General features: G+C 43.0%; 1 protein-coding gene across 1 annotated transcript in view; it reads right to left on the bottom strand.

The window, feature by feature from the left end:
* LOC111146786 (sterile alpha motif domain containing 12) overlaps window positions 1–26,946 on the bottom strand; it is a 384,040-nt gene that overhangs the window by 142,266 nt on the left and 214,828 nt on the right. The window contains exon 4 of the mRNA XM_022502468.1: window positions 20,016–20,156. Coding sequence (XP_022358176.1) covers window positions 20,016–20,156 — 141 coding nt within the window. The remainder of the gene's footprint in view (window positions 1–20,015; window positions 20,157–26,946) is intronic.

Below are 26,946 nucleotides of genomic sequence, written 5' to 3'. Positions count from 1 at the left end.
GAGGATTTTCTCTTGCCATTGTATATAATTTCAACATTGCGCACTTTTTTCAATTGTACAATTTTGTCTTAATTTAACCAACATACTAGATATTTATAGGGTTTCCATTTTACTATCAGCTACTGACTAAATGTTTGTGTTTTCCCTAAATTCACCTGCGGGAGCCCTAATCCCCAGTGTGATGATGTTAGGGGGAGGTGGCCTTTGGGAGGTAATTAGGTTATGAGGGTAAAGTCCTCAGAGATGAGATTAGAGTCCTTATGAGGTGAGATAAGAGAGAGCTTGCTTCTGTCTCTCTCTGTCCACCACAGGAAGACACAGCAAACAGGTACTTATCCACAAACCAGGAAGAGAGTCCTCACCAGAAACAGAATCAGCTGGTGCTGTGATCTCAGACTTCCCAGCACCCAGAAAAACTGTGAGAAATAAATTTGTGTTGTTTAAGCCACCCAGAGACTACGGTGTTTTTGTTTTAGCAGCCCAAACTAAGGTACTATTCTTTCAACATTTAAAAAAAAAACAAAACGTGCTATTTATTCATACTTCCTTTTCCCCACAATCCATTCTCGCCTTTTCTGTCCATCTCCGCTATAAAAGGTTGACCCCCGAGGACTGAACTACCTGTGATTCCCCTGCCATCCAGTCTCTGGCTGTGTTCAGTGAGGCACCAGTGGGAGGCAGCGGGCAAGAGGTTTGACTGTTCTCTCCTTCCTTCCCCGCTTGGACCCGGTGCTTCTGGCACTGGCTACATCTTTCCACAGAGTTCTTCCATCAGCTACCCTGCTTCCGTGCATGGCTCCAGCTCTCCGACCCCTACAGCATCTGTTCTTGCTAGTCCCTGGGGGACTCAAGCCTTATAGGTACCTTTAACCTCTGCTGCAACAATGCTTCCTTGAAGTGTCTTTAGACTGCTATCTCACAGGTATGGAAAGTGTCAATGACCAACTAGTACATTCTGTGGTATAACTCCGTGGAGATTACTCGTCTATAAAAAGTATAACAAAATCAACACTATGTAACCCATTCCAAATAATGGGAGGCTTACCACAGGCAAAATACTCACACAGAACTTATGAAATAGAGGGAACGGTCTAGATTCTAGAAACCTCTTTCCTGATATTTTCAGAAAGTCTTTCTCATCGAATTTCCTTCAATTCCCTTGCCTGTGTAATGTTCACAAACTACATGCTTTCCCCTTCCTTGCATCCTTTGCTCACACTGTTACTCTCGATGGAGTGTCCTTTACTTTCCTCCCTACTTCTAAGTTCTGCCTGAAGCCCTATTTCCTTCCTGAATTTTTGGAGGCCACAACCATCTCTCCTCAGAATTGTGGGAGCTAGGATTCACAAATGGCTACATCAATTTAAGTCAATTCAAATTAAATTTGTAAATTCAGCTCCTTAGTCACACTACCCACATTTCAAGTCCTCAATAGCCACATGTGGCTGGTGGCCACTGGACATAACAGTGCAGACCAAGACCATTTCCATTTCAGAAAGTTCTATGGGATGACATTGTTCTAGAGCACTTAACCATGTAGGATTCCAAAGAGTATTAAATTGTAAATCTCTGGTATTGTTCTCTAGTTATAGAGTCAAGAATAATAAGGACTAACAAAGAAGAGTCTGCCATCTTCATTCTGAGTCCCAGCAGTGCTGGGCACATAAGAGACACTTTGTAAACACAGTTGCTCACTTGGGTAATGACCATGACTATTTCTCAGTAGAACATTCAAGCACAAGGAAGTATTAATAATCGAAGTCATAGTATAAAACAAGGGTGTCACTCCATAGCTGGCAGGTAGTGGTAGTAGGGAATCTTGTAGTCCCACAAAAACACGGGCATCCCAGACAATGCCCTCTATGCATACACGAAGAACCTATCTACAATATCAGGGATGATTCTTCAACAAGCTACATAGTCTGATCAAATGAAGTCATCAAAAGGACCCCAATCCGCAGGTATATATGGAAGCTTCCATACCATCCTCTAGACTTGTTCACAATGAATAATTGTCTTCAGATATTGGTACACTTTTGACTGAGATTCTGGTTGAAAAACTGGCCTCTGTCAAAAGCAATTTAATGGAAGTGATAAAGCTATATATCCTACACGGTGCCCTCCCTCATTTCTCTGCCTTGAGATGATTGCAGAATTTAACAAAAATTCAGTCTGAGTTATTGGAATAGCCTTATGAAATCCATATTTCAGCCAATCTCCGGCAAGGATGTCCTCTTAGTCATGGATCCACTTCCTATCTACCATTTATTTAGATCTCTGCTAATTATCACTTCACAAAAATCTCTTTTAATCCACACAGCAACCCTGAGCTAGGTATTTTTGTTCTGATTTTACAGTGGAGAAAACTTGCTTTCGGAAAGGATAAGTCATCGGCCTAAAGTTGGATAGATAGTAAGGGACAGAGCTGGGGAACAACTTCGATTTTTCTACAAAGGTCATGCTTTCGGTCACTTTGTCATAGTTCCCCGGACCCTGGGCAGAGGTGATGTTGCAAAAGGGGAGCCTGGCCCAGGGTGGGGCATGGTGACACGTCAGAGCACCGTTTTGTCATCATTCTTGTCCCTCCCACGGCCTTTTCTGATGTTCGTTTGAACAAACCATCAGAAGACACGCAGGAAGTGTATGGAAGCTGACGGGCAGCTCAGTGCTCAGTGAAGGAAGCCGACACAGGGCACTGGGCACTTGTCCCTCTAGCTTTCCTGTTGGACATTAAACGAGACCTGTTGTGAATCAAAGTCAGGAAGGCTCAGTGGCCAAGCAACTGCACAGCCCCCGTGGCATCTCTGACACACATTAGGACAATTCCTCAGTTTACTGCTCAGGAAGGATCCCTCATGAGACCGTCATACCCATCTAAGTGCTTTCACCAGCGGTTCAAACATAACATGCACACACAACATGGCCGTCTGACCTCTTCATTTCTCTGCCTCATGCTCCCCCTTCCAGGTTCCTCCTGAGCACAGACCCTCCCACTCTGTAGCAGCCCATAGCAGGAATCCTGACTCACCCTTGGTTCTCCCCCTCTTGGCCACCCCTAATCTGTCCACACACCCTGTGGCCCCTATGGGCAGATGCGGCGGCGATCATCTCCGTGGCCGCCACCGTAGTAGTGACTGTCACCTGTTCCCACCTGGATTCCAGCAAAAGTCACTGGCGGGCCTCCCCAGTTCCATCTCTGCCCCCGTCCAATCCATTCTCCAAACAGCCGTCAACATGATCTTTTAAAAACATAAATATGATCTCCTCACTTCTCTGCTTAAAATCCTTGAATGGCCTCTCACTGCACTTCCTGAGACCCTAATTCCAAATCCTTCCTGTGACGTGGAGGCCCTGTGGGTCTGTCCCTTGCTGTATCCAGGCCACAGGACTCTCTCTGGAGCTATGGGGTCCCACCCACAGTCTTTGCTCAGTTCTTAGGTAACGCCAGACTCTTTTGTGCCTCAGGGCTTAGCACATACTTTTCCACCTGCCTGCCTGCTTGCTCATCCTCTGTTTTCACTTAAGAACCCTCATTTCTCTTGTTATCATTAAATGTAACTGTTATCCCCCAGGCTAAATTAGAGCGTCTCCTTGCGTTTTATATTCTTCCTTCACAGCCCTTAACACAGTTTTGTGGGACACACACACAGCCCTCATCTCCTGTGGGTAGAACTCTAGAAAAGGCCGTGCTAACTGAACAGTTCTGCGGGGGCAGCACCACACAGCTCCTACAGAGTCACCTCCCTGACGTTAGACAGTGGGGACAGCTCTTCCCAATCCCATGAAAGCACTCACAGAGTTACAGCGACAAACCTCGCTGGGGTCTAGGACCATGCGCTTTGGAGAACCCCGGGGCTCAAATCCTCACTCCATCACTTTTCAGACTGGGGGACCCGGTTCAGAAGTCCCTTCAGTTCTCTGTGTATCAGGTTTTTGATCTGAATAGGGACACTCACAGCTGCTGCCTCACAGGTTGTTGTAAGGATAAAATGACAGTGCAGACAGAGTGTTTAGGACAGTGCTGATCGGGAATGAGCACACGCTAAGAGACAGTCATTACTGTTGCTATTGCTGTTCATCTTGCCTCATGTGGGACTACGTGTCCTGGGTCTCTGAACCGATTCTTATAAGATTTGGGTAAAAGTCTAAATTTTTGGAATAGTCATCGGACTGAAGGCTCCTTGAGGGCAGGGGCTGTCTGGGGTCTCGTACAGTAGCTAGCACATAATAAGTCCTCAGTAAGCGTTCATTCAAATACTCTAGACCCTCCAAGGGTCTGGGAGGGGCTGCCATCCTACCTCTGGAGATACCCTTTATCTTCTTCTTTCCACTTGGGAGGTGGGGTTTCTGCCAGAGTCAGCATGCTCAACGTCCCTATCAAGGGACAAAGAAGTCAACCCTTTTTCAACCTGTTCTTTCTCAGCCCAGGGCTCAAATAGGATAGGTTCCCTAGAGCCTAAGTAATAGTTATTTCCATTATCTTTACTGTCACAGCACTCAGAATCTAGCAGGAGCTATTTTAAGGATGAAGAAAGTCAAGCACTTGCTTTTCCTAATCCCAATGCCAGGCTAACCCAGAAGCCCACCTGACTCCCCATACACCTGCTTCTCCCCCAGCATGTGCTAAGCCATCATCATTTTAGCTCTTATTATGACCCAGAGATGAAAATGAAAGGATGACTTATTTAAAGATTAAAATAGTGCCTATTTTATGGAGTAACTCTTTGAGCATCGGGAACTCAGCTTTCAAGGCCTTTAAACTCGGTGTTGCCTCCAGATTTTTTAAGGCAACAAACATACAGACAACATCACCACCAAACGGATGGAGTTAAAAACCTTCCTGTAGCCCGGGACTGACAAGAGCAGTGTGTACATGAGGGCTACAGTTTTTTAGTATATTTTATTTTTTAAAAGATTTGTTTGTTATTTGACAGAGAGAGTGAGTGAGAGTACATGAGAGCAGAGGGAGGGGCAGAAGGAGAGAGAGAGTCTCAAGCAAACTCCACTGAATGCAGATACCCTCACAGGGCTTCATCGCACACCCCTGAGACCATGACCTGAGCTGAAACCATGAGTTGAAAACTTAACCAACTGAACTACCCGGACTCCCCAGGACCGATTTTTTGGGCATGATACCTCAGAGATGTTCTTTGTACCCAAAGGGATTTTGCACAGGGTGGGTGATTAAGGTATTCGTGTCTGTGACTGTGCGATCACCAGAAAGTCTTAATCAAAGTCTCCTCGAGCCACGTGGGCCCATTTCCGCCCTCCCAATAGGGTAGAGAATTGCTTAAACTGCCATTGTTTTTTCCTGAAAAGAATTCAAGGTAATATTGACACCCTTCAGTATGCGTTCCAGGAAAGAGCCTTAGCACCAGTGTTTATGCCTTCTGGAAGTACAACATGATTTGCTGGTGCCACAAAGACTTTGGCAGCTACTCCCCTCGTCAGGTTCAAGGGTTACACTGTTTATCATGGAGTCCCAATACCCAGCCTGGCATGCAGTAGGTACTCAAAAGTTGTTGAATGGGTGAACACATATGATTGTTCCATTTTAACATGCTATTACAATATTAAATATGTAGACCGTAGTCAGTAAGTAATGCTTTCAAAAATAGGAAAGATTAGGTAGCATTTAAGCCTTGCACCCCCAATTAGCACTTTGAAGAGGCAAATAAAGACACACAGATGATTCAAGGATGGCCTTTGACAATTTGTTAAAGTCAGAAGGGTCTGGGTGCCGGGTTCCTCACTACCCTATTCTAGCACACACAGATCCTCAAATATGTTCCCCTATATGCACCTAGAAAATGTCTACACAAGAAAACAACCATTTGCACATTTGTTAATCACGGCTTTGTTTATATAGTGCTTCTACTGGGAGGAGTAAACATTTGTGAGCCTTTTAAATTGCTGAAAGAGACATTTTTCAGTTCATTGTGTGAACAAATGTGATGAGCCCAAGTTCCTACTAAGAAATTCAAGCCTGGAGAACTGGATAAATAAATATAAATGAATTCATTTGACTGAGTGACATTTTCATTTAATTAAAGCAGAAAATCAGCTCTAAAACAAATGATTATCCCTGACAAAGCAGCAGAAACTGGTCCTTAATTAATAAATTTCTAATAGTTCTTCTGCAGGCTGAGCAGTCTTTAGTGGAGAAGTACACTGGGGAGGAAAAAACACGGAAGGAGAGAGAGAGAGAAGCCAGAAGATAATGCATGTTTAACTTTTAGAAATAGAAAGGATATTAGAGACCATTTCTTTATGCTTGAATACATGTCAAATCCTGCTAGACCAAAAGCACTATTACAGTAAAACTCTCTGTATAACAAAATAAAGAGTCAAGTCTCAGGAGAGGATCAATTTAAAAAACAATACAAATCTAAGTCAATGAAATTTGTTGTTACTATTTCATCTTTTGCTCCTTTCCATGGCATGATCAAATGACAAAAGAAAAATCAAATTTCCTGATACTTAGAAGGATAAATATCTATCTATCTATCTATAGTTTACAGTCAACATGAACTATCACAACCAACCAATGTGGTAGAAACGGGATGAACCAAAACATATACTCAAATGCTTCTCATATATTTTTTGAATCCCCACATACTACCTTTGTCAATGTTCAAAGTTTAATAGTTTTTAGTGTTAAACACCTGTGTTTCTGATACAATGTGGAAAGAGTGAACCTTCAGATGTACACACCAAAGCCGTATCACCTTTTACATAGCAGACACCCGAAACCTATCAGGTCACTCTTAATAATTTTCTGTGCATTCATTTATGTCGAATCAATTTCAATTAAATCAATTAAAATGGCAACTAGCAAAATTTCGTATCATTGATCGTAAGAGATTCAGACTACTCAGGATATTCGGGGCATTAGGAAATGCTAGGCTGGCATGTCTGCTTCATTGTGTAGTCAAGTAGGGAGAGAAATGTCTTAGCATCCCAATATCTCGGGTAACAAGAAGAGCTTAGCAAAACCACACACATACCATTCCTAGCAGCCCAGAATAATGGAAAATGGAGGATGGAGAGTGAAAACCACCTGTGAGAAGCAAGATATTAAGAGAAACCTTTTATGTAAATAGTCTCAAGCATTAATTTTTTTTTTTTTTAAGAGAGAAAGAGAGAGCACTTGTGAGAAGTGGGGTGGGGAGGCAGAGGGAGAGAGAGACTCTTAAGCAGGCTCCAAGTCCACTGGGCAGCCTGATGTAGGGCTTGATCTCATGACCCTGATATCATGATCTGAGCCGAAATCAAGAGTGGACTTTCAACTAACTGAGCTACCCAGGCATCCCCTCAAGCATTAATTTTTTAAAAAGTACACTGGTGTCTTACCATTTATATCGACATGAATGGAACTGGAGGGTATAATGCTGAGTGAAATAAGTCAATCAGAGAAAGATAAATACCATTTGGTTTCACTCGTGGGGAATATAAGAAACAGCATAAAGGATCATAGGAGAAGGAAGGGAAAATGGAACGGGAAGAAATCAGAGAGGGAGACAAACCATGAGAGACTCTTAACTACAGGAAAAAAGCTGAAGGCTGCTGGAGGGGAGGTGGGGGGCATGGAGTTATTGCGTGACAGGCATTAAGGAGGGTATGTGATGTAATGAGCACTGGGTGTTACATACAACTAATGATTAACGTTACTTCTGAAACTAATGATGTATTACATGTTGGCTAATTGAATGAAAGAAAGTACATTAGTGTCACAGTTTTTTATGTAAAAGAAAAAAATGTATCTTTGAAAGCAGAGGGACTTAACAACAGGCAGGTAGGTCACCAGGAAAGAGCACTGGTTTTTTGCCCACTGTGATAGCTTTATGTGTCAACTTGACCAGTCCACAGGGTACTCATACATTTGACCAAACATTATTTTGAGTGTGTCTGTGATGGTGTTCTGGGATGAGATTAACATTTGAATGGGTAGCCAGAGTAAAACAGATTGCTCTCTCCAGTATCGGTGGGCCTCATACAATCAGTTGAAGGCCTGAAAAGAACAAAGGGCTGACCCTCCTTCAAGTAAAAGGGGATCCTTTATGCCTGTTTTGAGTGAGGGCATTGGTTTTTCCCTGCCTTTGGACTTGAACTGAAACACGGGCTCAGCCTGCTGATTTTCAAACTAGGCCACCACTGGCTTCTCCTGTGTCTTCAGCTCACTGACAATAGATCCTGGGACTTCCAGGCCTCCATAATTGTGAGAGCCAATTCCTTAAAATAAGTCTCTCTCTCTCTTTCTGGATATATATTATAATTAAAACATTAAGTACCTATCCCCTAATGGTTCTGTGTCTCTGGAGAACCCTGACTAATAGTCACACTTATTTGCTGTGACCCTGAATGAGCACTGCAGCTCTCTGGGCCAAATTTCTTCATTTATGGAAAGGGGCTCCTGTTATCCATCTTGCAAAATTATTGTGGGGGCTAAATATAGAATTCAAAATGCCAAATGTGCAAATAGGTGCACAACAAATCTTAGCTCCAGACTTCCCTTGTGTAATAAATTGAAGATCTAGTAACTTGTGCCTTTGTACGGAAATACAATATCTAATGCTGATGTTAGATATTAATGATTTTGAAACAACTGCCAAACTCTACAAAACCTCGATGGTTTCAAATATGAATCCCAAATTGCTCCTTGTGGAGCTGAACCACTTTTCTTTCTCTTCCTCCCCCTTCTATCTTTAGAGGAGGTCCTACCATCACAGGCTTTCCCCTGCCTTACAGAGGAAATGGTGGAGTCTTGGTGTAAAGTACCTTCCTTATTGCCCTAGGGGACTACCTAAGAGAACCTATTTCATGTTGCCTGGGGAAATGGGAGAAGTAGGATTTCAGTGGCGGTCTTCTGGGGAATGTGGGGAGGTGGGTCACTTTCTTGGACCTTGAGGGCATCGACTGCAAGGTAAGATGAGAGTGCGGATGGGCTCCACTCCAATTTGGGTTTTAATATGACATAGTCTCATTCATCCCAAGGGCTGAAGCGTTCCTCTGAGTTTACCTGGTCAATGCAGGCAAACTCATTAAGCCCAAGAGAGCCCTACTCATGCTGGGAAAGGGGCAGAGCGCCTGATACACTGTGTATGTGGGGTCTGGAGAGCGTTGGGCAGTGCCATTCATACTTTCATCTGCATAAGTGTCATATGGGGGTGAAGCTGTGGAAAATACTAATGCCTGGGCCGGAGAACCTAACTCCACAGGTCCAGGAATCTAGAGTTGTGAAGAAGCACAAAGAAAATTCTGCTGCAGAGAGCATGGATTTAGGAGAGGAGAATGTGGTACGGAGATGTGAAAGATGATCCTTTACAGTCCTCTTCTTCACTGTTGCTCACTCTCTCATCATGGGTTGCCTCGTCTCTTGAGCTGACTTCTCTCCACTCCCACTGGCCACCACCCACCTTCTGGCTGTCCGCATCTCTCGCACAGATTAATGCGGGAGCTTCCTCATTGGAGTCTGGCCTCTTGTCTTATCCTTCTTCAGTGTATCTGCTCTTCTGTTATACAAAGCTGATCAGGATGGTCTCTGGTTCATCCTTTAGTGGTCCCCCACTTGTCTCTAAATCCCTTAGGAGAGCAAACACCGAAGGTGTTCACTTTACCCCTCCCTTACCCTTTCCCATCTTACTTTCCACCACTGTGTCCCCTCCTGCCCACTCTCTCCACCTTCTAACCAGATGAGCCTTCCTTCTGGCCTTCTGCATGTTCCTGGGATGCACCAAGCTCCTTCTTCAATGTTGGCCACAGAACAGGCTGTTCCCTCCAACTGGGACATATTCTTTCCATAGTCCCTAAGCCCTACCTGCCCTACTTCTCTGCTATAGCTCCTGAGGGAGATTGTCCTGATCACTCAGAGGCAGGGAAATCCTGCTGCGTACTCACTCCCAAAGCATCATTATCACCTTTCACCTCGTTACAAAGATTATTTGTTGGAAATGTCTTCCTCATGGAAATGTGAAATCCGTGTATCTGAGAACCATGTCTCTCTTACTGAATTTCACCAACACCCAGTAAAGGTCAGGCACTCAGTAAATACAGATTTTTTTTTTTTTTAGTAAATAGAAGTTTTACAGCATGGTATATCTCTCTGAGGCTCTGATCATCTTGGCAATTTTATATTTGCTTGATGACTAAATCAAAAGTTAACATACACTAACTAAGTATCTGGCTCAGTTTAGAGGTCACCGCCTCCTGGAACCTTTCCTGACATATTCTTTCTGGTTTAGAGGCATGTCTACATGATCCTTGAATTCTATGTTTACCTCTTTTATGTCTCTTTCACTTCACTTCGACATCAAGGATTATTATATTCATCCCTGTATCCCTAACACACAGCAGCGAGCGTTGGGTAAATGGTAGGATCTCAGTAAATGTTTTCTGGATGAATTACTGAATGAGCAGCTGTGTAATTGCTCCTATATAAAGCGATTAAAAAAGGGATACTAATAAAAAAGGTCTTATTTCAGAGAAGGAGAGATTTTGTCTCGTGGTGGGGGCACAAGGTTGGGGCAGTCACAGTGTAGACTACGTATGTGATGCCCTCTGGAATTGGCAGGTAGACACATGGAAGCAACGAGAATCTTGAAAATCTTATCCCTTGTAAAATTTTACTCCAGGCACTCAGAATTGGTGGCCCCAAAGAAAAAGGCCACAGAGAAAGTAGGCAATATATATTGGGGAATGAAATTCTAAAGTATGCAGATGGTATATTTCTCTGTGTCCTAGAAAAGCCAGAGCAGCTCAGTACATCCCTGAAAATGGCTTTGATTTTCTCTCATCGGGTCCACATGCCATTGTCTTATTACAACTGCCTTGCTAAATGAAGCCCATAGGAGATCTGAACCAAAATTGCAGGGTCTAGCCTTACCCTGAAGAAAGGAACCCAGTGTCCATTGTGGAAAACAAACATCAGTACAGTATCAGTCATTCAAGGTCCTTCAAATTCATAGTCAAATCACAAGGTGAAATAAGAATGCAATCGCATAGCCATCTTGAATTGTCCCAACACAAGGTATCAAATACATTTTTTAAAAAGAGTTTATTTATTTATTTGACAGAGAGAGAGAGAGATTACAAGTAGGCAGAGAGGCAGGCAGAGAGAGGGGGAAGCAGGTCCCCCCCTGGGAAGAGAGCCCGATGTGGGGCTCGATCCCAGGACCCTGAGATCATGATCTGAGCCGAAGGCAGAGGCTTTAACCCACTGAGCCACCCAGGTGCCCCCAAATACATTTTTAATTTCACCTAGAACACTGAAATGCAAAGAGGTGAGCAGTAAAGAATTCTGAGGTTAGCGATTTCTGCAGAGGCAGACACGAAACATTTGGCGTCCCTAACAGTTACTTTCTCAGCATGGAAAAATGCCATAAAAACACGGAGTTATGCAGAAGTTAGGCAAGGATAACTCCTGAAAGAACATGTCCAAATTAAAAAAAAAATGATGTGTGGATACTTCTCCCTTGTACTGGTTAGACGAACCCCTGGGGCCGTCGGAATAGATTTTTTTCTACCATGAAGAACACAGCAGATAAGAGAGGTCCATTTGATGCCCCACTGCAAACACCTTCTTTGAATGACCCAGCCATAACGAACTCCCACGATGAAAATGAAATTGGAGTGGGCGTGGCACAATGCTAACCCCTACCGGCATACTCTTGTGGGAGCTCCATACCCATCCCCCCGAAAACAGTCTATGTTTAGGCCTTTAAATATAAAACTATGACAAAGAGAATTTCTCTGAAGGCTCAAATACTTGACAAAATTAGAACTATTCCTGGCCCTACCATTTGTATAACAGGGAACGGAGATGATGAAACGTGTTGGGGAAAAGCTCAAGAAGGTAACAGATTGAGGAAATGCTATCTTGGATGCAACTTAGAAATGACATGTGGTTGGCAGCTCCTAATCAAGTAGTACCAGATGAGGAAGTGGTAATGAAAGACCCCACGTGCAGAAGAATAATCACCACAAAGTCCTGTAAGACTCCTGCTCCGACATTCTCAACTACCATGAGCCGGTAGGCAATTCCCTGGGTCTTAGGACAAAAGGCTCAATTTCTAGTTGCTTGAGAGCATCTCTCAGATCATTTAACATTGCAAATAGTGGGGAAAACAGCTCAACGAAGGAGTGGCTTGTATACTGAAGAGCCCTTGGGACAGGTGTATTTGATTTAAGAGCCATCAGTATCACCTTTAAATAAGACGCCATCACCTTCAAAATAATACAAAAAGATCACAACAGAATAAAAGAGATTCTGCACAATTTTGCTCACGGACAATGCCAAATGGCTCTGTAGCTACTCGTTTTTTTAAAATTATGAATCCATAAAAACTGATATTGCATTTATTGCTCTGAGAAGATGAAGTTGAGAATACTTAGTAAATAAGAAAAAGAGGGGAACAATTTTAAATCAGTGAAAATAAATGGAAGATCCACTCTCTGCCAAGCACTATGCTAGGAGGTAGGAGAGCAAAGGAAAGTCAGAAGACAATGAGGCTGTCTGTGTTCTACAGGGGAGATGGACAGACCTCTCGCTACCATGCCTTATAGGCTCTTCCTTCTGCCTCATGCCCTTAGCCATCTGTCACAACTTATGTCATTCAAGATCTAGTGCATGTATTATACCTTTGGCAAGTCTTCCTTTATCCCACCTATTCCCAGGTGAGGCTAAGTTCCAGTTCTTATTACTATACATCTGTGTATTTCTAGAAGGGCATACACAGTCTATCCTCATTGCTAGACTGAGTGTTCCTTTTTATCCCTAACACCACCGAACCTGATGCCCAGTGGATGGGAGAATAAATGGATACTAAATAGATATTATGTAATGAATAAATTATTAGTATGCACAAAGTACTTACTAATGAAGAAAAGAGAATGATTGGTTCTGCCTGAGAGATGGGGTAAGGCTTCTCAGAAGAGGTGATAGCTCATCAAGATTGGTCCTTCCATGAGTTTTATTATACCATATCCGTAACAACTCTGTGAAATAGGTCTTCCTCCCATTTTCACAACTGAGGAATCTTAATCATAGATTCATAGATGTATTAACTTAACTTGTCCAAAGTTAATACATCTATGAAATGCCCAGATTGGCTTTCTATGGAATGGTGAAAAGTTTGGATTTTATTCTGTAGGCAGCTGGGAGCCATCAAATGTTTTAAGGAGGGATATAATGTCATCTGAAATATATTTAAATTAAGTCTGGCAATAGAAGTAGGAAGATGTGCTTGCTTCAGCAGCACATATTAAAAAAAAAAAAACAGAAGTAGGAAGTTAATTAAAGGTGAACGAATGGGACAGGGTGGAGACTAGAGATCAAATAACTAGTATGTTATTCTTATGGCCTGGGAAGGAGCTTAACAGGAATGGTTTAACAGTGGCTAGCATGGTCACGAGGCAGGAAAAGACTGGAAACCCATTTTACAAGCAGAATTCAGAAGATATGGTCACTGATTACATAGGGGTGCTAAGGGAGAAGGAGTAATCACAGGTCAGGTAATTCTGAGCCTTCTACATTAGGTGATGGAATGAATAATGGCATTAACCTTGAGAAGAAACACAGGGGGAAGAATGGGCTGGAGAGATGGTGAGAAAGACAATGGAGTTGATTTAGAACATTTTTAATTTGAGATATTGGTAGAATATTCAGAGTTCATGCCCTTTAGGAAGATTAAAGATCTGAAGCTTCATAGTGGTCTAAGATGTATTTGACAGTCACTGCGAAGGAGGGGATGGTTAAAACAATGACAGTGGGTGAGATTCTCCAGAGAGCATGCACAATGAGGAGAGCTAAGAGGATGCATTCCCCAAGTGGCATCAACATTTAGGGAGTGAGAGAGGAAGGGGGCTTGCAATCAATCAAAGAAGGAGTCATGGGAAAAAGAGGAGGAGAACCGAGACATCAGGCTCACGCAAACAGGTGAGCACCAGGGAGGTAAAGCTCAGTGTCAACCAATGACAAGGCAGAAGAGCTGAGCCTGAAGAGAACACACGTGTGAACACCAGATCTGTAACAGCAGTGGCACCACTAAATAAAAAGACACAGAGTAGACTGGAAGTTCAAAGAGTGTAATTTGGAAGATATTAGAAGGGGCCATCAAACATACCTCACATATGCATAAAAGGGAATCTGACTGGCTCAAGTTTTCTTTCCCAGGAGCTGGAAATACTACTGTAATTATCTTCCTCAGAAGAAAGACAAAGCATTTCTTTCTTTCTTATTTATTTATTTATTTGACAAAGAGAAGGAGAAAGTGAGTGAGCACAAGCAGGGGGAGCAGCAGGCAGATGGGGAGGGAGAAGCAGGCACACTGCCCAGCAGAGAGCCCGACGTGAGGCTCGATCCCAGGACCCTGAGATCATGACCTGAGCTGAAGGCAGAGGCTTAACCGACTGAGCCACCCAGGCGCCCTGGTAAAGAAAACATGTTTTAATGACAACTGAGATGCTAAGAAAAATTTAGTTAAATGAACAAGTGAACTATAAACATATTTGACCTTGATTTATTTTGAGACAATTTACTAGAAACTCTCAGGAAAACAGGGGCCTCTTAAGATGGTGGTAGCTCAAGGAAGTGCTAGGTAAGACTTCTACAAAGATGGAACAATTTTCAGAACACTTACAATATTTTTGTATGTATGAAAGCCGGCCTCTAAAATGTTCTTCTTCTTTTATTATCTTAAGAATACTGGCCTGGCAGTTTCTTAAGAAAATAATCATATAATTATGATACAACCCAGCAATTTCTAGATACTCAGCCAATGAAGTGAAAACTCATGTTTATATGAAAGCGAGTACATGAATGCTTATAACAGTTTTATTAGTATTTACAGAACTGGAAACAACCCAGATGTCCCTCACCTGGAGAATGTGGTATATCCAACTGTGGGATATCTATTCAGTGGAATAGTAGGAAATTAAAATGAATGAACTAGTGATATACACCACAATTCTGGTAAGTCTCTGTGAATCACAATAAGTAAAAGAAGTCAGACTTTCTGATTTCACTTACGATGTTCTGGAAAAGACAAAACTAAAGGGACAGAAAACACAGCAGTGGTTGCCAGAGGCTGGGGTAATAAAAAGGGTTGACAACCAAGGGGAACCAGGAGGAGTAGTTTTTGGAATTACAGAACTTTTATTTAATATCTTAACTGTGGTGGTGGTTACACAACTACATGCCTTTGTCCAAAGCTGTAGAGCTGTACACTAAAAATGGTGCATTTACCGTATATAAATTAAACCTTAATTGAAAACAATAAGGAAGAAAGAACACTGGTTTGGGAATTAGGAGAACAGGGATCTAGTTTCAGTTATGCTACTAACCAGCTGTGTAACCATGAACTATTCTCTAATCCTCTCTGGGTCTTGGAGCCCAAAACTATAAAATGAGATCGGAAAAATGTTCTCAAAGAGTCTATTGCTATGTGCTACAAAGACTTCCTTCTTTAAGCAATGTGGTGGACCAGATGGCCTATTTCAGATCAGATGGCCTACTTCGGTTGCTGAAGTATCACTGTGGGGGTGACGGGACTAAAATACCCAATCTGGACACATGGTTCTGGAAAGTCTTCTTGGATTAGAAAGTAGTGTTTCTAATTTGTGTCTTTCCAAAGGATGAAGCTCTAGGAAAGTCCTTTGGTCATGCAATTCTTAACTAAAAATTGCCACATATATTTGGACAATGTGGAAGAAGTCCTTCGGGAAACATTAATGTTTAATGAGCTCTAAGCGGCCCTGGTAAACAATCGTGGTCTTCTTCTTCTTCTTTTTTCCCACTTTGTAGGCACTCATTAAAAAGGCATTTGGTGCCGTTTACTGCCTTCATCTGCTTTATCCTCCAGTTTGGATACTGGTTTCTACTACCCAAAGAAACCCCTCACAGTTGTGAGTACATTTTCACACTATCCACGTCCTTATAGTCAAGGAAGACATTGAAAAGGACACCCCAGGAGTGTGATATGTATATGTATCATATATATATATATCATGTTCCTGAGATGAGGGAAGCATTTACAACTCAAAAGGGAAGATACTAAGAATAAAAACAGAATCTTGATAATGATGGTAAAAGTTTGCATTTTTGCCCTTATAACGCAGGAGTCCACAAGCCAGGACCTACCAACGATGCTTGTAAATTAAGTCTCATTGGTGTACTGCTCTTTTCAATTCATTGAAGATTATCTGTGGATGCTTTTACGTGATGTCGTACTTGTCACAGATACTGCCTGGCCCTTAAAGATTAAAATACATCCATGTGGCCCTTTCCACGAAAAAAAAAAAAACCCTTTTCATAGAACATGCCATAAACTATGCTATATGGTTTCCACATAAAATTCCATTTAACCATCAGAGCACCACCATGAAATAGGAATTACTAGCCCCATCAGATGGATCCGAGGTGCTGAAACATAATGGACAGAAGCTTCCGGTGGAGTCAGACGGACCTGTGCTGTGCTCTTTACTAGCTGTCTGACTCTGGGTCTCTTACTTCGGTTCTTCATCCCGGGTCCCCAGATGTACGCTGGGGCTGACAACAGCAATGATCACGGTAGGGTTACTATCGGGACTTGATGTGACAATTGTCACAATGTACAGTGATGTATATACAATAACATTTAAAATGCATTAGCCACATAAGATACAGTCAGCTTTTGGTATCCTTGGGGTCTTTTTCTTCCTACTAATATTGTAGGAAATATTGTAGAAAAAAGGTAAAGATGCCCTCATATGCTCAGTTATGAATTAACTTGGTATTTTGCACCCCTGCTGTGTGTTACATAAGGAACCTTTCTCTCATCTCTCATGAATCAAGCGGGAGAGAATGATGAGGATTCCAGCTCCGTACCATTCTCCCCAAGACAACTGGAGATGGGGGCAAGTTGTCTTGCAGGAACACGCAAACCTGCAAACCCACCAAACTGACATCCTGGCACCTCCTGGACAAGACACAGAAGACCACAAGGCTATACGGAGGAAGAAACCACTTCAATGATCTCCAAGGGAACAACATTCAGAGCAGGGCCAGGCGTGGCTTATGTTTCTTGCAAATGTAGGTAGTTACAGGGCCCTTGTGAATAAGACAAGGGAAATCAGAGGCCAGCATTTTAACTGAAGGATAGTTCTGGCTTTAGATAATGAGCTGTTTTAAGATTTTTTTTGTCATGATTCATTGTTAGTGCCTATAAACCAATGTATTTACTGAGTCCACATGCACATTTTTAAAGTACCTCATAGTTTTTTGTCTCTGGGTAAGCATCCAGAAGGAGGAGAGTAAGAAAAATCAGGGTAGAAACTCTGTGTTCCCTGTGTTCAGATGACCCACAGTAGTCAGCAGGAACTTCCCCAGTCCTCTTGGGACCATCTTAGTCCTATTACTGTCATGGGGCTCCTGGCCAACAGTGTGAACATGACTGGTACAGAACTAACAGACCAGTTTTAAAACAGCCATCAGGAAGTTGGAGAAGTAGGCTTAGCTATTATTTCCTTTAGAAGCATGTTCAGGGATTTCCAGAAGCTAAGTAGCATTCTAAAATCTTTGTTTGGACTTATTCAGCACATTATTTCTACTGACTAATATTTGCAGAGTTGAGGAATCAAATATTCAATACTGAATCACATATCACCTCCACGGTATAATTTCCATATGATATATCTGTTAGGCCAGTCACTTACTTGGGTGGAACAGCATTCCTTTTTTTATTATAGCAAACCCAGACCCAAAATATTTTAAGCCTACCCCAGCTGTCTTTAGAACTTCTATTATCAGTCATAAAAACAACTTGTCAATTTTTTTGTTTCACTTCAAAAAAAAAAAAAAGAAAAAGAAATCATCACTTCAATAAGGCTATAGATTTTCTGAAGTCTGCCTGGCACGAAATGAGTTTGAACATTAACATGTAAAGGACAAGCAATAAAAAAGGTAATATGAGTGCAGACAGAATATCCAAGAGCTAGTGAACGTGATCTCTTCTAAAGGGAGTAGAATGAAAGAATGCAAAATGCACAGCTTTTCCAAGCTAAAGAAAGTGACAACAACCGAATTGAAAAGGCTGAACTTAGCATTACCTTCCCAGAACACAAACATATATTTAGCTTAATAGACTTGAGTACTATCTCAGGAAAAACCTTATATATTATGCATCTAGGGCAATGAAAGCTGTAGAAAATGATTTTGCAAAGCAAACACACTGCAGGCTGACAGTAGCAGAGGGAAAAAAAAGAGTCTAAGGCACACGAGATGAGTTTAGGTCTCATTTTCTATATATCATCACAGGAGGAAAACAAAAGAGCAGAGAAAACCTCAAGACACTAACCAGAACCTGGCAGAATGATGTATGTGACTGAAGCTTAAAACATGTGCATTATTTTCTGATTATAACCATAATAGAGATTCTAATGAGAAAATTTAGAAAATATAAAAAATATAAAGAAAACAACTAAAATCACCCACAATCCCACCACCTAGAGAGAACCATTATCAAAACATTGGCACGATCACTGGCATCCCTTTTTCTGTGTACATATAAAAATATGTTCTTTTTAAGAAATTTGGTTCATACTGTAAATAAAAATTTTTACATGGTCTTTCCCACCCACCCCCACTTCTTTTTTATTTTTTTATTTCTTCTATTTTATTTCCAGTACTTCCCCATGTTGTCATGTATTCCTGGAAGATTTAATTTTAATGACTGCATTATATTGTAGCTTATGAATTTAAGTAGAATTATTTGTTTCTTTCCATATTGCTGTTCATAATTTTTCAGTTTTGTAAACAGCACTAGGATAGACTTTCTTATAATAACTCTTTGAATCTCTATTTACTTCTTCAAAGAAACTAAAAAGTATATCAGTATGTCAGATTCAAATTTAAATCACTCAGAGTACTTGTACCTATAAATTTACCACTGGAAGCCTCTGGAGACAAATGCAAATAATGCATATCAAATAAACACACTATTTTCCTATCACTCCAAGTCTGCATGCATCCTTCTAGAGCAGTCATCTTTAGGCAGTACACCACTTTCTCTAGGCAAATGGCCTATTACTGGGTTATAATCTAAATGCAATAACATGAAACTTGGCTGACCCATATTTCTCCAATATCAGTGTGCATGCAGACTATTCTACAGGTTGAAAAATACCCTCGGCTCTCAAAAATACATATTTTATCCTCCTTTCACTTAAAATGGTGTGTAATGGACATGAAAATAAAATAAATAAAGGGTTATAGCCAGTGGAGGTTGGTAGCAACCAAAGCTTATGTAGACACCTGAGTTACATACATTGCAACTTAAAGTTTTCTGCAAATTCCAGCTTTTTTTCAGCCACTTCTCCCCACACATCGAATTAATTATGATCCTTGTTTAGAATTATACGGTCATAATATTCCGGGCTTAAATTCTTTACAATCTATTTTTAAGGAATGATTCTATTTTCAGGATGCTAAATAGAGTTCTCAAAAATCTCTCAAGAGTGTATGTGTTCATATGCATATATATACAGACCCATACCTTTCAATTGTTTTTCTCCCATTAGTCAGTGAAAAGCAAAGTAAAATGAAACACAACAAAAACCCCACTTGTATCATGATCGTATGAACTATGGAGTCACACAAATTCCAAGGCCTCCCTCAGAATTGGTGGTCAGACTAAGGGTGCTTGGGCCTCACCGTACAACTCTAGGGGTGCAAATATATCCCTATCTCTGGCATTGTGCAGTGCACAACCTATATAACTCTATGGGATGTCCTTGAAATTAGGTCATCAGATAATTCCATTTGCTCATCCATTACTTGGTTGTGCATCCTTCCCCCAGTGACCTATAAAAAAGAGTTTTAGGAGGGAAGTAGCCTTTAAATCTATGTACCTTTTTTTTTTAATAAAAGAAATTCTGCAAAGACACAGTAATCGTCTCTCCCTGGATCCCCTTTGTCCTGATGGCAAGGGTTTCTTTCTTCCCATCCTCCCCTTCTATCTACCCACTAGGCAACCGCAGGATACCTTGTGTGAGTAACTGTAGGTTTCTGACTTCTTCGCGCACCTTCAGCTGGAGCACCTGTTGTAGGATATGCTGCCGGAGGTTCTCCTGGGCAATCCCCATCCGCTCGAGCTTTTTGTCAGTCAGTCTCAGCAGGGCTCGCCCTGCAGGGTTTCAGAAATAAAAGAAAAAGCAAATGAACAATGGCTGGAAAGGATTTCCATCTTCGTTTTTCGGCTAATCCTGCCGGAACGGTAGTTTCCTTCTAAACAGACACTTTAGGAGAGAAGGTCCTCAATTATTCTTATGGACAAGAATTGATCATCTGGATAAAGAAAATGCACAAATTTAGAAAAGAACCCCTCTTTTTATCTAATTTTGGCCATCCTCCACTGAAAACACACAGAGTCAAATAGAATAGCAGAATTTTAACCTGGGTATTTCGGACCCAGATTGCAGGTTGCCATAGGAACAACGCACTTTGGCAGGCGACGGGTCCTGAGGCTGGCCTGTAGGAACTCATGCCTGGACAGCCCAGAGGAAGACCGGGATGTGGTCGCTGTGGTTATAGAGAAACTGACCAATGTCTAACCCAGGTTACAATAACGTTTCATGAAACATGCATGTAAAGTTCCCATGGTCACTTGCAGGCATCTGCCTGGTGCCCCCCTAGTACTGAGCTAGACTTCCATTTCCAGACGGTGGGAACTAAACCTTGATTGCAATCTCTGGCCTCAGGCCAAGGCTGCAAAAGCACTGGGAGTGAGGGGAGCAGGGTGAGCAGGGGCATCCAAAGATTGCAAAACAAGGAGCCTCCAGGAATGAGTGCCTGGCATGGCTTCCTGTTCCCCAGGATGTCTGCATGACTCCCTTCCTACTAGTTTCCATCAAATTCCCAAATTCTCTCCCACTCTGTGCTTGCCCTGACAGAAGCAGACTTCCACTGTGAGGGCTTAGCACAAGAAATAAAGAGTATGATTGAGGTTCAATGCTGTAGCACCCCCGTTCTCTCCACTCAGCTCCCCATCATCGTACTTGCAGAGCCTTCTCATCTCAGCTGATGTAGAGTCAACTATGTGTGATCAATGTCTTGGGTATATTATCAATACACTTCAGAAACTAAATTCTCTGCTTCCTCAGAACCCCCCAGGAGACAGGGAGGAGACAGGGGTTAATGGACATTTTCACCAGAGATATAGGGAAGTGTATGTGGCCTGCGAACAGAGACAGGCAAACAGAAAGAATCAGGTAGGAGTGATCTGCGCTGTTTGCTCTTCTTTTTTACCCCCTGGTAACCCTCGCAAAATGCACCAGTTGGGATAAGTTAGGTAACATGTTGCAGTAACAAATGATCCCCAACTATGGGGGTGGCTACAATAAGGTTTATTTCCTGCGTCCTGTACACATCAAATGCAAGTCCACCCACCTTGAACATGGCTGATTATTGTACTGACGGGAAAAGAGAAGGTGTTAAAAGGTCTCACGGCATCATAGCCTAGAGGTCATTGACAAATCACTGGTCAGAGCTAATCACATGAACTTTCCCGCCTACACGTAAGCGTACATGTAAGAATTGTGCATCCATCACCTGCCAAGAAGGCAGTGGGAGGGGAGAGAAATATTTGGCAGGCAGCACTGATAAAAACTACACCAATACAGACTTGGCTCTGGACCAGGGACGGCAAGGTCGTGAGTGCAGTGAGCCGTGGTAGTCTGAATCGTCAGTAAAAGCTACACCTGACAGAGGATAGAGAGGTAGGGGAAAGGAATCCTAGGTGGCCATAGCTGACACCACCGGGAAGACTGTGGTGGTCTTCAGAAAGGAAGGAAAGAACATACAGACTCCAAGGAGTTCCAATTGTCTCCTGTGATAGATGGAATGATACCTTCCCCTCCAAAGATGCCTAGGTCTTCATCTCTGAGACCTGTGAATGTGTCACCTTACATGACAAAAGGGACTTTGCAGGTGTGACTGTGTGAAGGGTCTTATGATGGGAGAGTATCTGGCATTATCCAGGTGGGTCTAATCTAATCACACAGGCATCTATAAGGGGAAGAGACAGGAGAGCCAGAGAGAGAAGGGACAATGGAAGCAGAGGTCAGAGTGAGGTGGCCACAGGCCGAGGAATTCAGGTTTCTGGAAGCTGGAAAAGACAAGGACATGGATTCTCTCTCCTACTCTCCCATCAGGAAGCATCTCTACCAACACTTTGATTTTCCATAAGACCCATTTTGGACTTCTGATCTCTACAACTATAACACAGTAAATTTGTGTGGTTTTATGCCACTAAGCATGTGGTCATTTGTTACAGCAGTAATTGACCTTTTGACCAAAATTTAGTACATTTAAAAACAAAACAAAACAACCAATGGCTTTAGATTCCCTTTTCTAACTTCTGGGCAGCGGCATACTCAAAGGTAGAGAGCTGATGGGTGGTGAGCCCGAGTTCCAGGTTAGGACAGCCCTGCCTTCAAAGCCCTGCCTTCAAAGGCTCACCTTACCATCTGACCTTGGTCCTAAAGTTTCATTCGGGAAATACAGAACGGGATCCGGTATCCTTTATGTGGGTAATTTGCTTCCAAATAAGACATTCAGCTCTTTATACATGCTCTCAATTTAAAACTACTGCATAAAAAACTTCCTGAAGTTCAGATGATCTAAATCCCTCTCAACACCAAAATATAGATCACCCATCCTCCTATCTGTTCCCCATGACTTGAGCTGTGGTTTCATAAGCTGTGACACTTGGGAGCTGGTGCCGCTGAGGCCCCAGGAGGACACACGGGAGCTGGGTCATGGTAAGTCGGCTGGTCTGTCTCCAGAGCCCAGCTTTAGGAAGTCAGGATGAGGATTCTGTTTAGGGGGCATGGCTCAGCTTCTCTGTTTGGTGGCCCCCCTGAGAACCTCTAGCCTCAGCCTTTCCAGTAATGCAGCTGACTGGTTGATGTGTGGAACCAATAAGCCCTATTAGAACATTATCCCCCACTTGGGTGGGTCAATAGCTTTAGCTCTGAAAACGCAAGTTGGGAAATTCTATTAGTTGTAAAAATCTGCACATTTTAGACTATGTGATGCAGACAATTGTGCCCATCAACATTTCACACGCTAAATACTCAGCTGCTCAAACTGCTGTTATCCAAGTCCTGAGAAAATAGATATTATTTCCATTTTGTAGAAAGGAAAATTGAGAAGTTGAAAAATATTCAGATCATGAGAGCCTTCCCTAATTCCTCCTCCTATAACTTTAGTTGGGCTTTATCTTCCATGGGAGGAAAATAAAGGGCTCAGAATATAAGAAGAGAGATTATGAGAAAATTGTATAGAAGAACTTCCTGATAAAACAGATCAGGACAGATAGAACAGAAAAGATCACAATCTGCACACTGAGGATGGTCCGAACAAAATCTGATTCACTGTCTTCCTTGGATGGTTTCTACAGAGCCACCCAGGTCCATGGCTCTGAAAAATCTGCCCAATAATCAGATCATTTCCAGCAGCAAATGTCCCATTGACCTCTTGTTCCTACCACCTACTGCTGACCGCAAAACAGTGTCCAAAAAAGTGTGGTGCTTTTGATGCTGGGGTCAGGGAAGTGATAAGTAGTCAATCATCAATCACATTTTTTTTTTTTTTTTTTTTGTAATTATGTTGTCACTTTGGTTGCTTAGCATAAAAATCCAGTTGTTAATTCAACAAATACTTACTGGGCACCTACTGTGTCCCTGTCACTTTGTCATTCACCTTGAGTATAATGAGAACAGGGTCAACCTTGGTGTCTTCAGAATGGCAAGGCAGGCAGCTAATGGTAAAAGCTGACAGGCATGGCATGAGCACTAAGAAAGGGCAAATATGAGATTGCAGAACTGCGTGACCTAACCCAGTCTGGGAACCACGAAACTGTCACTGAGTCAAGAGCATTTAACCTAGGACTTCAGGAGTAAGAGGTTGTCAGACCAAGACCACTGGATAAAGCAAAGACTTTTTTAAACGTCCAGCAACCACGTGGACGAAGAGGGAGACCGCTGCTGCAGACAGAGACGAGAGGCACGCCTTGATGCCTTTTGCATTCCTTGCCTTTTCTCCAGAGAAGGTCTTGGGCACCTTCCTCTGCCCTCAGTGGTCCTCACAGGGAGGAATCAAGAAGAGAAAAATCAATTCAGTCTCAGAAGCAGAGCACCAACTAAATTTCCTGATCCTCCCACCTGGTTATGAATGGTATTTCGTGAATCCAGGCGGCTCAGCCTTCACAGACTCATAGATTCTGAGAGCTGGAAGAAACTTTAAGTCCTCCCCATTGATCACTGGCTTACCTTTGACTTCTTTCCTTTGTTAAGCATTTTTTGAGCACCACTGTGTACTTGACACCATTCTGGGTACTGAGGCTGTGGAGAGGAGTCGTCTTCTCCGTCTCAATGGAGTTTACCATTTAGTGCTCGAGATGGATGATTTACAAAAGAAGTGCTATGCGGGGGCAGATAGGGACCCCTACCGGAAGGACGGCACTTTGTAGGTGGGGTGATGGGGCAAGGCCTCCCTCCATACCAGAACATGGAGAAACGTCAAAGCAATGAGCAGAAGGGCAGGAAGGCTAGTGTCACGAGGGCCAAGCAGCCAAGAGAATGATAAGAAAGGAGGTCTAGGGGCACCTGGGTGGCTCAGTGGGTTAAAGCCTCTGCTTTCGGCTCAGGTCATGATCTCAGGGTCCTGGGATCGAGTCCCGCATCGGGCTGTCTGCTCAGTGGGAAATCTGCTTCCCTCACTCTCTCTGCCTACCTGTGATCTCTGTCTGTCAAATAAATAAATAAAATCTTAAAAAAAAGAAAGAAAGAAAGAAAAGAGTTCTGAAAGAAGGCAGATCTCAAAGGGCCTGCTAGGTCTTGGTGAGAACTTTGGATTTTATTCTGAACATGGGAAATTTTAAGCAAAGGATGATGTGGCCGTGATCTTATGTATTAAAAGAATCCCTCGGGTCCCCATGTGAACAGACTGGGGGTGTAAGGTGGGAAGGTAAGGAGCAGTGGGCAGAGTCTACACACTGTCCCAGTAGTCAAAGCAGGAGGTACTGGTGGCTTGGATGTGGGTAGAGGGGAAGAAATCGTCAGAAACAGTAGAATTCTGAATTGCAGTACCTCAAAGTGGGGTGTGAGAAAAGACAGACCTCAGAGATGATGAGTTTTTCAACTGGAGTCTCCAAGGGCTGGAGGCACTATTTCGGTGCAGGAAGCTGGGTCCCCAATTCCGAGTGAGGAGTGTTGGTTGTGCAGGAGATCACGGTAGGGTGAGTGCTATTTTTTCTCTTGAGGTCACTTGGGATATAGAGAAGTAATGGAAAGAACAGAACTAAACAGGGGAGGATTCAAATATTCTTCCTTCTTCCCCATAGTGCTTTTAGCTCTTCAACATTCTTCTTATATCCCAAAGCTCTGAGCTGACTGGGGTAAGGGAAGCACAGGGGCACATCCTGGTGGAATTTAGAGAAATACAAGGGACCAATCATGACCCAAGCTCTGTATCACTTCGCCCCCAATAGTGGTCCTCATGCTAAAAATGCTTTCCCAGCACCCTCTGCAGAAGCTCGAGCCAGGGAAAAGGCAATGAGAGAGTTCGCCCAGCAGAAACACGGGTCTGATGCTCTGCTAACGGGCCTGGAAAATTAATACTTTGCTGCAATTTAAACTTGAGTGTAGACATAAAGGTTTTATCAACTGTGGTCCACCACAATGCCTGCTCCGTAAGGATCAGTATCTGTCCTGTCAGCTTCCCTACTGTCACTGTCCCCATGCCGGCATGTAATGCTCAAATATTCATTGAATGAATACACTTAGCGTTACTAAATGAATGTTCTCTTCTTTACTCACATACTGATTATCTCAAGGTCATTAACTGACTATCTTTCCTGATGTAAGAGACTTGGCTGGAAACCCACTCCCAGGATGAGGAGAAACTGAAAATAGCCAAGGGCGGGGGCCGTATTGTGTTGGGGGCGACCACAGATGCCAAGTTGAAAGGAACAGAGAACTTGACGCTAAATGAGTACTTTGCCTCCCTGCAGGTTTAAAGAAAGACAAGCGTCTTGTTCTTCTTTTGAACAGGCACCAAGCGAGATGGCAAGGCTCGATGGGCAGATGGGCAGCAAGGACGGACGAGGGGCGCGGGACACAGAGGGCAGTGCTTTCGCTTCCTACAGCTGCGGCCACAAATGGCAAACACGGGGACTTGAAATAATAGAAATGAATTCCACGTTCTTCTGGAAGCCAGAAGTCCAACAGCGGTTTCCCTGGGTGAAATTCAGGTGTGGCAGGGCCACCCTCCCCCTGGAAGCGGAAGGGGAGAGTCGGTGCTTACAACTTGTCACTTCTGCTGGCTGCCTGCACTCCCTTGCTGGCGGCCCCGTCACTCTGCTCTGTGTATCCTCGTCTCACCTCCTTCCTCTCTTCTGTGTGTGTCCTCTCTGCCTCTCTCTCAGAAGCACACTTGTGATGTGATGTAGGGCCTACTGAAATAATCCTGGGTAACATCTTCCTGGGAAGACCACATCTTCGAAGACCCATCTGCCTTATAAGGTAAGCATTTACCATTCCCACCTCTGGGTGGCCATCACGCAGACGACTCTAAGCTGGAAGGAATCTCTTGAGATTTCAGATTCTGGCATAGGATTTGTCGTGTTCCACGTAGATAAGTGAGGCTCAGAGAGGGGGAGTGCACCAAAGCCACACAGGAAAAGGGCAGGGGGAAGACTTAGGTCTAGACATGTGTTTCCGACCTTCAGGCCCAATCTGGGCTTTGGTCTTTAGTTCAGGTGTTCCTTACCTTCTGTGCAGAGAATTGTAACAGAAGCCCTGTCATAGCTTCTCAAGATCAGTGACTATATGCCATAAAGCACAAGGGGACATTTCTGGGTAAGCTGGCAGGGGTGCCAAGGATGTGGCTTCAGGTCCTACCCTACTGGGAAG

The sequence above is a fragment of the Enhydra lutris genome, unplaced genomic scaffold (genome assembly GCF_002288905.1).
Source record: "Enhydra lutris kenyoni isolate GAN:26980312 unplaced genomic scaffold, ASM228890v2 scaffoldscaffold14, whole genome shotgun sequence".
Classification (NCBI taxonomy): domain Eukaryota; kingdom Metazoa; phylum Chordata; class Mammalia; order Carnivora; family Mustelidae; genus Enhydra; species Enhydra lutris.
The sequence above is the reverse complement of the archived record's forward strand: the minus strand, read 5'-3'. Positions and strand labels throughout refer to the sequence as shown.